This window comes from Alosa alosa, chromosome 17 (genome assembly GCF_017589495.1).
Source record: "Alosa alosa isolate M-15738 ecotype Scorff River chromosome 17, AALO_Geno_1.1, whole genome shotgun sequence".
Lineage (NCBI taxonomy): Eukaryota > Metazoa > Chordata > Actinopteri > Clupeiformes > Clupeidae > Alosa > Alosa alosa.
Window position 1 is genome coordinate 16,013,586 of NC_063205.1, and position 11,743 is coordinate 16,025,328.

Consider the following 11,743-nt stretch of genomic DNA (forward strand, 5'->3'; position numbering starts at 1 on the left):
TGTGTGTGTGTGTGTGTGTGTGTGTGTGTGTGTGTGATAATGAGAAGGGTAGTGCTGGCACTGACCCATTTGATCTCTTCCCCCTCCAGGCGAATTTAATCCATGCTGACATCGACAGTGCCATCAGTGACTTTAAGGGGGGGAAGGTGAAGAAGAGGCCAGAGGCTTTAAGGTAAAATCCAAGGTGACCTTGAGTGTCATGAAAGGTGCCTTCAAAGAATATGAATTATTGTTATCATTTTCACTTGTCATACACAATGGTTTTGGCCTTAGGACTGAGCTACACCAGGCGTGTAACTGAAGCGTTCCGTTCGCGTTGCGTCTGCTGCAACAATTAGCTTCCATTATAATCAATGGAAGTAGCTACACCAGACGTGACAGTGGGGCGTACGTTCGAAAAAAAATAGACCATTCATCTAAAATGGATTTTACGCGTCGCGAACGAACGCTTCAGTTACGCGCCTGGTGTAGCTCATACCTTAGTTTCCCAGAATCCTTTTGTGATGAGCACCTTCTTTGTAGACTGTGTGCCTTCAAAGAAAATTAATTATTGTTATCATTTTCACTTGTCATACACAATGGTTTTGGCCTTAGTTTCCCAGAATCCTTTTGTGTTGAGCACCTTCTGTGTAGACTTGACTGAATCTCTGATCTCTCTATTCTTTAGAGATCAGTGGGCTGAATGCCCTCTGGGTGACACAGAAGTTCTTCCTCATTTGTTCATTACACCTGTAGAAAGGGGGAAGCTGGCAGTTCTCTCTTTCAATGTTTTTACTGTTCAAAAAGTGAATGTCTCCTGTTTCTTCGTTCCCCGTTTCCAGGATGATTCTGAAAAGTGACGGGGGCATCCCGCCACCCCCCGTGGCCCCAGCACCCGAACCCCCGGCAGGGAACTCGCAGGTGGACGTGAAGAGCAGGGCAGCCGCCTGGTCAGCCTGGGCCAATGAACAGCAGGAGTGTAAGTCAGGACTGGGCTTTAGAGTCCACTGAGTGGCCTGACAGGACATAAAGAGGAAGTGTGTGGTGTTTACAACAGTACTATGAGTATGCAGTGCCTGACAAGAGCAGTGTGTCTCAGTGCAGTGTTTCTGTTCATCTTTTTCTGCCTATTTCTCTTTGTTTATATTTATACTGAAGCCATCTGAAATGTCAACAGATGCTAAATAGATACATGAAACAATCATTTTAAAAGGTTAAACATATAATGTGAAGGAATTCTGAGTTTTTTTAGAGCTAAAACATTGTCTTTTGCAGACATTTTGAAGACATGATAAATGTTTTTTTTATATGAGAGGCTCTATGTTTTGCAGTGCATTTCTGCCAGCCTTTCTTCCAAGTGAGAGATGATTCGCAGGTGCAAAGACAAAAGCAAATCTGTTCTATTGTATAGGTAGACATCCATCAAACTCCATCATAATTACTCCCCTAAGCCGTAATTTCACTGTAAGGAGCTGTTCAGCCGACACACTCTCAATAACAAGTGTCTGATTTCCCCCTTACACACACACACACACACACACACTTTTCTGCTCCTTTCTGCTCGGTTAAAAGAACTGTTAATTATGACTTCCATTACTGGCGGCCATTATGAGCACTGGAGTAGCTGGAAGAAAGTCATCGCCGTTATGCCAACTGATGTCCACACACAGCAGCGTCCTGTCAGGAAAAGGCTGTACCACGGGGGCAGAGTCTGGTTGAACACTGTGTAGCTGAACCTTTGCTAGATGGCCTGTGGAATCCCTCTCGTAGTCACTTGCAAGAATGCCAGTTGAGATCCTTTTAGAGTGGAGCTTGCATGTTTTTTTCATCAACAACAGTGCATTTGGGACTAACATTGCAGACAATGACGATGGTATTGGAGTGTGACCTGTAATGTGTGTGTGTGTGTGTGTGTGTGTGTGTGTGTGTGTGTGTGTTTGTGTGTGTGTGTATCTCAGATGACCCACAGCAGCAGTACTCTGAGCAGGACGAGCCGGCTGAGATGATGGCGGCGCGCGTTGACCGGGACGTGGTGAGTGGCAACCCCTCGTTTACTCATCCTGGGATCCACTCCTCCCCCTCGTCATCCTCTCAACTATTGTTTTGTCACCCTGCTTACATGAGTCTTTCACAGACTCACTCCTCCCTCAGCCTCAAGGTTATGGAACATGGGGCAACATTTTTTTGCAATATGCTGGGGACTCACATGACCTGTTCTGTATGTTCTGATTGGATGTGCCGGGTCAGAAATTAAGACTCGGGTCAGAAATTAAGTCCAAATATCTTGTCCATAACGTAACAAAAATACACCATTATAAGTGCTGAAGTCAAAAAAAGTATCCCAAAAAGAAGCCACAAAAGTCCGGCAGAGTTCCGTGCAAAATTCCTTTAATGACTACATAGCGCAAAGCCTGAGTTGATCACACAATCGCACTCCCGAACAATTGTCGAACACCAATATCTATACCCCTCCTTAGATGCTGACACAACACTTGGCAACTTCGAACCCACAGGTGGCGTTATGAAAGGGTCGTTGTTTGGTCTAATCTTTTGCTAGTCAGCACTGTTTTTGCCAAGTGTACAAACTTTTCACCGTAACATAAGTTCAGAGGTTTATACAGTGATCACAGGTCCCACATCATTCATGGTTTACATATAGTTCACTCGTTTGTTCTCTTACTAGCTGTTTTGAATAGAGCCCACCTCTGATGACGTCTTTATCTCCGCGGCTGCAAGGCCAAGCATGCTTTCTTCAAACAGGCTTCACCCAGCCGCAGTAGACACAGAGCGACACAGAGAGACATTGGGATACAGAGCGCACATAGAAAAAAAACTCTGGTAGAGTAGCTTCAGTATGTTAATAGTATCAGTTAAACTTGTTATTTAAAAATGTTATAAAAGGATGTTAGTTAGGAATAACTTATTTCTTGATCATCATTGAGGTTATATAAATACATGTTTTACAATTTCAAACTCGTTCTCTCATCGTGATGTCTACAAACCGTAGTGATAATTTATACCACAGATGATTATGACAAGTTACTTGCTGCCGATGTAAGTTCTCTTGATTCAAAATATGTTGTCTAATGTCTGACCATTGCCTGCCAACATTCAAAATGTCATGATGTTGGATCACTTTGAGTCTCACCACCCTCCATTTTCTCATGATGTGCTCCCATCATCTCACCTTAGGATGGTGAAGGGAAAAGTGGCACCCTTATGCACATACGCTGTCCTCTTGCTGTACATAACAGTGGGTTTAAGAAAGCTTATACCATCAAAGTTGTGTTCTGCTTATCATGCTTTGATGTGAATGCTTACATGAAGGAATAAAAAGCATGGCGGAATCGTCTATGAAAGTGGCTTTAACAAACCTAGGGAAACGAGCTTACGTAATAACAAGCCATATGTCATTTTTTCCCTAATTCAACAGGGAATTCTCATCTCATCTCTGCTCATCTTCTGCCTTGAAAATCAAATTTACCTCACAACAAATCCTCACATCTTGAATTAGAGCAATATTATCATAACATTTTCAAATATGGGGTTAGGTGTTTTGGGCAGAGTAGATATTACCGTATTCAGCTTTGGCAGTAAAATGACTTTGTAATGGCCTTTTTAAGAACACTATAGCCTTCTGGTGTTTTGCAGGTGTGTTACTTTTACATACTTCAACTCACAGCGTGTCCTTGTCACAGTAGAACTACTAATGTATGGTCTATTTGCTGAGACTAAAATGTACTCTCTTCACAGCAAATCTTGAATCACATCCTGGACGATATTGAACACTTTGTCACCAAACTTCAGAAAGCAGCCGAAGCTTTCAACGAGCTCTCCAAGAGAAAGAAATCGAAGAAGAGCAAAAAGAAGGGACCTGGAGGTGAGTATTGATTTTTTCGCTCTTGCACTCCAGTGCCAGATTTTCCTCCATTGACCCCAAAAATAAGTCTTTTCAGCTGAACAAAAATAGACAGACCTTTTTAGTTCTTTGAAATGTCTAAGCACTGCCTTACACATGTGTGTGTGTTGTGTTCACATTGTGGCCACTAGAGGGAGTGCTAACACTGCGCTCTAAGCCGCCCCCGCAGGAGGACTTTGTCGACTGCTTCCAGAAATTCAAGTGCGCCTTCAACTTGCTGGTGAGCAGCTCCTCACTTTTCAATTAAAATGGCATAAATCACTTGTGTCCCGAATAGCCCCCCCACCATTTCACACCACCCTTTACTCAATGGAAGCCATTACGTCTCTATTAGGAAGTCTATTATCCGCTCTAATTATTGATGAATATTCCCGAGCGCTAAGTAGGCTTTGATAATGGCAGTCTTGAGTGATTCCTAATGGGCCATGGCTCGTGGTGGTGAGTCGACTCTTGGTCTAGGACGTTGGTCTGTTCTCGGCAGTGGCAGTGAGTCGTGGGTTGTCTTTGTTTCAGGCGAAGCTGAAAAACCACATCTCCAACCCAAGTGCTGTGGATCTGGTCCACTTCCTCTTCACACCCCTGAGAATGGTAAAGACCTGGACGTCTCTCACAGGCCTACTGCATCACCGTCTCACTCACAAATGATGGCCTACTGAAACAGTGTTCAAAATGATAACATTTCTTTTCTATTTTGTTGACATTGCGCTGATGTATTCTCAAGTTCCATGTATTCTGTATTCTCAAGTTCCCTGTAGCCTACTGACCTAAATATATGTTTCTGTATGTGTTTCTGTATATGAATATATATACAGAAACACATATATGAATGTATATGTTTCTGCCTCACGGTGGAGAAATGAGCGTGTTGTCCATTTTATGTATTTGTGTCTTTTGTCTTTTTTGGACACATTCCGACCATTTAAGTTTATATAAGTGAACTTTATGAACGCTGCAGGTGATTCAGACCTCGGGGGGAGTAGACCTGGTCAAGACCGTGCTGGTCCCGCTCTTGACCCGCGAGGCCATCGACTTCCTCCACGCATCTGCCACCGCTGAGGAGAGACACCTGTGGGTCACCTTGGGAGACGGCTGGACCAAGTGCAGGTAACCGGATCCTGAGGGGCGATTCACCCTCCTCTGACATGTGGAGAATATTGTTACATATAGTAACATGGACTATAAATCCAACATGTCAACAAGACTCGATTGTTTTCTCAAAGAGTAACTTTTGGTCTCCCACCCTAAGTGTAGCTTTTCTGCGTAGCTTATCTTTACTCAGTGAGGTGGTGGAAATGAGGTAATGTGTTGCTTCTTCTCCTTCCTTTCCTGATTCGGGTGACCTGTGGTCTGACAGGCTGGAGTGGCCTAAGGACCAGTTCTTCCCAGCCTACACACCACACTTCCGTGACGGCTGGGAGCCGCCGGTGCTGGCGTTCGTGGGGAGCTCGCGGGAGCAGGAGCTGAACCGGCTGGCTGAGACGCTGGCCCACGCCGAGATTCAGAGGCAGGAGGAGGTGGCGCTCAGGCTGTCTCAAGAGGTGAGGGGGAGCAGCACACACACATACACACACACACACACACACACACACACTTGCACTGTCTCTCTTACATGCGCACATGTGCACATATACACACGCACAGTCCAACAGTATAAACAAAAAAGGTTTTCATTCTGTCAAATGTAATACTTGTAAAACATAATTTCTCAAATGACAACTCAAAGGATATTTAGATATGAATTATCTCCTCTGTCTTTCTCTGTCTCCTGCAGCAACTCAATGTTCAGGACTTTCCCTCTGCTGACGGGTACGCGTTTGGTAACACCGCCTACAAGAGCAGCATACACCTGTTGGACCAGGACTTGGCCGTGGCGGCTTTTAAGCAGGCAGTCAGCCGCCATGTAGATAGGTAACACCCACGCGGGGCGCCAGGCCCTGGAGAACTGCCCAGCTTTACTGTCTGCAAACAATCATTTGGGTGACGGCCTCTCTTCCCTCCTCTCTTTCATTCTCCCCCCTCCCCATTGGTTTAGATCTTCACATCAACTCCTCTGATTGGTTGTGCACTCTTGTCATTTATTGATTCCAAGGTGTCAGTGATTTTCTTGAGTTTTTCCATTCGATAATCTTAATGATCTGATGAATGGAGGAGTCCATACTGATACATCTTTCCCCATCATTGGTTCTTCTCTCTCTCACACAGCAAAATATTTTCATAATTTCCTATCTCTTTGTCATCACGCCTTCTTTTTCAATCTTAAAAAAAACACCTCTATCCTTACTCAATCATGCTCCTCTGATGATCAGTGTCCTGTTGATGATCTCGTCTCTAACTCCTGCCTTTGGTCAAGAGGGACCCTCTCTGAGGCTATCTTCAGGATCTCTCCCTCTCTCCTCCTCTGTTAACCTATGATGCTGAAGCTGAGGCACTTCTCCACGGCTGTGACCGCTAATGATGTAGCAGCCCATAGAGTCTGTGGTTGGCTTTCTGTTCAGTTCATATAGTTATCTATGCCCAGTGGTAGTTAGTCAGTAGATATCCATATTACTGTATTTCATTTGCTTGTTTGTGTTGAGAAGGTTCAGTTCGAAGTGATTATGATATACTCATTATATTATTATAATATAAGAGTATTTATTGACTTGATGAGAAAATTGTTCTCGTGTGTGTGTGTGTGTGTGTGTTTTAAACACTTAAAAAAGTATCAATAACAAAAAGCGCTGTTTGCTCCAAAGATAAGCAAAGAAAAGGTTAAATGAGGTGGTTTGATTATGTGTGCCTACAGAAACTATGAAGCTCACAGCAGAGGTCAGCCAAAAAACTTTGCCAAATCTAAGTATGACTTTGTGGCAAGAAACAACACCGAGCTCTCCGTGGTCAAGGATGAGATTGTGGAGGTAGCTCTTTCCACTGGACTCTTTGTTCACAGAAACACTTTGCACTAAACATAAAACTGTGACTAGCAGTATCCTTACAATTTGAACTGTTGCCGAGTCTGTGCATGACACTCATGTCCATCTGCGTCACAGGTGCTGGACGACAGGAAGCAGTGGTGGAAGGTGCGAAATGGTGCTGGGATTTCTGGGTACGTGCCAAACAACATCCTGGAAATCTCCAGGGCGGTGGACGTGACGGGCCGAGGCGAGCCCATCTATAGCCACACCATCCAGGTGAGCAGCGCTGCGGCCATCCCTCTGGCTCCTCTGACCAGTGGCTAGGGGGATGTGATGCATACCAAAGTACACAATATCATTTGTGCAATCATACTCATTCCTCATTCATTCATTTATTCATTCATTGTTAGTTTATTTGTTAGATCTGTACATGCAACCATTTACAGCACATCTTTATAAATTGATATTACTTTTCACCTTGATTCTGTAATCCTTCCATGGCTGTTGTTGCTGTAGAGATTTGTGTACAGCTGCTAGGGTTCTCTATGTGGGCGGAGGTGTTTTGTGTTTGTTTGCACATATTTATTTCATTTCACTTCATCCTTTCTCCATCACTGGTGTAAAAAAAAATCCTTTTTATTCTCCATTCTTCATTCCACCTCCTCATTCATATGTAAAGCTTATGATGCCAAAGAAGGAGTTTGAATTGTTCAAGGTAGGGCTTTTGCTGTGTGTGTGTGTGTGTTCCTGTGTGTGTGTGTGTGTGCGCGCTGAGGTGTGTATTCTGTGCTAGAAATGTAGACTTGTAAGGACACTAGCCCTTTCTCTCTCTGCTTACGTTGTGCTCCTTTCCATATTAATTTAGTTCTTTCTTGCTTGTCTTGCTGCCTTTGCAGTTCTATCTCAGATGTCATATTTAGTCATGTATTTGATATATCAGGGCCATTTCTTCAAATCTTCTCATTGTAGAAGATTGCTACCTTTAGCAGATTTAAATACAACTAGCATCTTAGTAGTGTCATTGTTTTGACCACCCTCCCACCATGTATTCATGGCAGTTGACATTCATTTAGGAATAAATGAATGGAGAATGGGCAAAGTGTTTTGTGGTGATCTGTGTCCTGGCTTTACCCAGAGTGCATTGCTGTGAACCACTGGTCATCTTTCATTTGATTCTTGTTTTGATTTTCATATTGTTTTCCTCCCTGCAAGCAATTACTGGGCGAATTAAATGAGGTAATTTGGACATGGTTGTTATTTTTGAATGGATGTGTGCTGAGGGCATTTATTCAACAGCCTGGCTTTTATCTCTGCCTTCTGAAATATTTAATTATTTTGTCCATTTCATCAGTTCTGTCCCTTTAAATTTAAAACAAGGACAGATATAGATTAAGCAGATATAGATTAATGTGTTCGCTATTTTTATTAGAAAGTGTTGATGGCTTAGTTGGTGTTGCACTCATAATGATAAACCACTGAACAGTATGGATGCCTGTGTTAATGACATCACACCACACTATTTTCCAACAGAAGCAGAAGACTGACTACGTCCCCAAGCCTGTGGTGACCCCTGTTCCCCCGGCCCCGACGCCCCCTCCTCCTGCCCCCGCCCCTATGAGGCTGCCCACCCCGCCCCTGCCCCCCCCTGCCTATGAGCCCCCGAGGGCGGCGCCTAGCAACCTGAGCCGACAGAACAGCAACTCGGGCTCCAGCGAGAACGGCAGCGTCACCATGAGAGAACAGCAGAAGGAGCGGCCTCCACCCGCCAACCGTGAGACACACACACACACAAACTGTACACACCCACACACACACTGTACACGCATATACGTACACACACACTGTACAGTACACATACACACACTGTACACATACACACACACACACACACACTGTACACACATATACACACACACACACACACACACACTATCACACATGTGCACAGACTCTAACGCATTCACAGCATGCATACACAATTAGCCACAGCAACAAACGTGAGACTTTCTGTTCACACTAACATTAGGCTACTACAAGTCATATATATTACTTAATTACACTTAATCACGCTTAATTACAGGTTATTATAATTTCTTATGTTGGAACACATTATAACATGTTACTAACCCTAATCGGAAATGTTGCTACATCTTATAATAACCTATTTAAGTTAAGGTATTATGTGTAAAACAAGTACACTGTACTGCATTTACATATTTAGCAGAGAGCAGAGGAAGTAAGTGACATTGGTACATACTGTACGCAGGCCTCCTCTGCTACATACTCAGGCCTCCTCTGCTACATACACAGGCCTCCTCTGAGCAACCCAGGCCTTCAGCCTTTGGAGATGAGTGCAAGATAATAGCATACTAGATCTGAACTCACACAAGCAGTGTTAGGATACTGTTAATGTCATATATTATAGCACAAATGATAGCCTGGTATCACATGTTATACTGTATGTACAGTATGTTATACTGCATGTTGTAGCATGTATTATTTTGTGTTCTGTAGCATGCTATTCGGTTATTAAGTGATGATGCAATAGTAGGCTAATAAATCTTTTTCCGGGTCTAACGGCTTTCAAACCTGCTCGGTTTTGTTTTGGTAACAGCAAAAAGCTGTTGGGCCTGTGACGTCGGACTTAGCAACCGAATACTGTTCATGTCATTGTTTGTCCGTAGCATCTTGCTATAGTGAATGTGTGGTTGGTCCTGGTGCAGGGCGGAAGTCCAATATGGAGGAGGTTCAGGACGAGTTGATGCACCGGCTGACGTTGGGTAGGAGTGCCCAGAAGAAGTTCCAGGTGGCCCCACGCAGCACCAGCCTGCCTGCAGTCAACATCTCCTACGACTCCTCGCCCGAGCACGTCAGATCCTGGCTGGAGGCCAAAGGCTTCAGCACTGTGTAAGTCAGATGGAGGGGCCTCTTACACTCACACACTCAGTGATGTCTGTACATGTGTAATTTATGAGTTCAGTGCTTGATGGTAGGCCAGAGGCTTGTGGAAATCGAGGAAACGAAACCTAAATATACTGTGTGCATTCACACACAGACTCACCCACTCATGCACATAGAGCCCAGGAAATTCCCACTCTCCTCTGTCATGTCATGCTCCCTATCCTAACACGCAACAGGCAATCATGTAATCATCAACGCTTGCTATCAATCATAGATGCATATGCACACATGTACGGTGCATTAATGTATGTGTACAGAATATGTATATGAGACGTGTTTCTACATGGTAAGCAGAACGTGGACATCCTCACTCATGAAACACTTGTGAAATGCACTGACCTGTGCAGTGATGGGATGAACACACCAACTCATCAGGATTGTGAAATGGAATGGAAGGGTGTGGTCCAGTTAGCACTTTATTGTCCAGTTAACTCTTCATCGCAAGGATTGAAGGATTCAGAAAGATTTATTGTCCATCACATGATGACAGAAAATCTCACAAATATTGTTTTTCTGTGTAGTGCACCACAAATTGGTCCATAGAGAAATGTTTATATATTGAAACAGAATGGCATGTAGCCAAACAGAACAAAATGCTATGACACACACACACACACACACACACACACACAAAATGCACACAGACAGTAGACAAGAATATTCAACTACAAAAATCAATACAGCTGTTCCGGAATCCCTGATCAATTCCTGGTGCCAGTAATGAGACTTCTCTTCTCCCTCAGCACCATCAACAGCCTGGGGGTGCTGACCGGCGCCCAGCTCTTCTCCCTCAACAAGGAGGAGCTGAAGACGGTCTGTCCTGATGACGGAGCCCGCGTCTTTAGCCAGGTCACGGTCCAGAAGGCCGCTCTGGAGGTGGGTACCGCACTCACTCACTCTCACTCTCTCTCTCTCTCTCTCTCTCTCTCTCTCTCTCTCTCTCTCTCTCTCTCTCTCTCTCTGGACATTTACTTATCTCTGTGTAGGCTATGATGGTGTTGGTGGTGATTTAAAGTCATATGTGTTGTTATAGAATAGAAATGGATTCATCTACTGATTCCCTGATATGCTAAGCGAGGTAGAATCGCAGCACAATGTTCTGGTGACAGAATGTGTCACACAAATAGAATACTACAACCTTGTGATTGGGACTTATTAAAATAATTCAGTGTTCAGGACAAACGTCTCATCGTGCTTTCCACAAAGTGTCATGTTGTCTAGGTATGAAAAGGGGATCCTGTACTCTGTGAATATAGTGTTAGCTATAATGCCCTCTATACACACTTGTGGTCATGGTGTAGTGGGCCCAGTGGTGATATGTCCATCCCTGATGCTCTTCTGTGGGGTTGAGGCCCGTGTTCTGGCCCTGGTGGCCCACTGGGCTTGGCTGGGCCAGCCTGGACTGGGCTTGACTGGAGGATTTGTCCGCCAACTCTGGCAAGGTGTCCTTTTGGTCTCTTTCGTCTCTCCACCCTGCAGGTGTTCTTCTGACCTCCCCCTCACTGATCTTCTGATTTGGCTCTTGAGTGCGTGAGTTGACAGGTATTGTGGATTTGTAGACGCCGCTGTGTATCTCTGATCTGTTGGCCAGCTGTTGATCGAATGCAGGGTGTTTCGATCTTAACCGCATGCTGTAGCTAGTTCTCATTAGAGATGGATAACCTCGGCCTCAGAAAGTCCTGCCACGGATCACTTCTACTTGTGCAGTTAACACAGCTGATTTAACTGCAATCGACTTGCTTAGTGAATAGTTGGAACAAATATATGTGGCAGGACTTTTACTTTCTGAAACCGGGTTATCCACCTTTTGATTATCATTATAACGGCCTGAGCTAACGCAGGATTTGTACTCTTTGTCTTGACATTTTATGAATGTTTAATAACATATATCAAACAATGCATACATATAACACAAAATACTGGATTTGCACAAAAAACACTCTATTAGTTATAACAGCTGAGACCAGCATTCTTGTCTTCTCTGTAATGT

At 44.1% G+C, this 11,743-nt stretch overlaps 1 protein-coding gene across 7 annotated transcripts in view; it reads left to right on the forward strand.

Moving 5' to 3' along the window:
• eps8a (epidermal growth factor receptor pathway substrate 8a) overlaps nucleotides 1-11,743 on the forward strand; it is a 57,891-nt gene that overhangs the window by 41,600 nt on the left and 4,548 nt on the right. For 3 of the 7 annotated variants that reach the window (XM_048268004.1, XM_048268002.1, XM_048268003.1), the window contains exons 7-22: nucleotides 90-172; nucleotides 822-958; nucleotides 1,938-2,011; nucleotides 3,733-3,859; nucleotides 4,030-4,118; nucleotides 4,412-4,486; nucleotides 4,854-5,002; nucleotides 5,253-5,436; nucleotides 5,670-5,806; nucleotides 6,684-6,795; nucleotides 6,928-7,068; nucleotides 7,472-7,507; nucleotides 8,005-8,028; nucleotides 8,323-8,563; nucleotides 9,516-9,699; nucleotides 10,497-10,629. In XM_048268004.1, the coding sequence (XP_048123961.1) occupies nucleotides 90-172; nucleotides 822-958; nucleotides 1,938-2,011; nucleotides 3,733-3,859; nucleotides 4,030-4,118; nucleotides 4,412-4,486; nucleotides 4,854-5,002; nucleotides 5,253-5,436; nucleotides 5,670-5,806; nucleotides 6,684-6,795; nucleotides 6,928-7,068; nucleotides 7,472-7,507; nucleotides 8,005-8,028; nucleotides 8,323-8,563; nucleotides 9,516-9,699; nucleotides 10,497-10,629 (1,926 nt within the window). Of the gene's footprint in view, nucleotides 1-89; nucleotides 173-821; nucleotides 959-1,937; nucleotides 2,012-3,732; nucleotides 3,860-4,029; nucleotides 4,119-4,411; nucleotides 4,487-4,853; nucleotides 5,003-5,252; nucleotides 5,437-5,669; nucleotides 5,807-6,683; nucleotides 6,796-6,927; nucleotides 7,069-7,471; nucleotides 7,508-8,004; nucleotides 8,029-8,322; nucleotides 8,564-9,515; nucleotides 9,700-10,496; nucleotides 10,630-11,232; nucleotides 11,296-11,743 lie in introns of all 7 variants that reach the window. The other 4 variants (XR_007196309.1, XM_048268008.1, XM_048268005.1 and 1 more) reach the window with 4 other exon arrangements.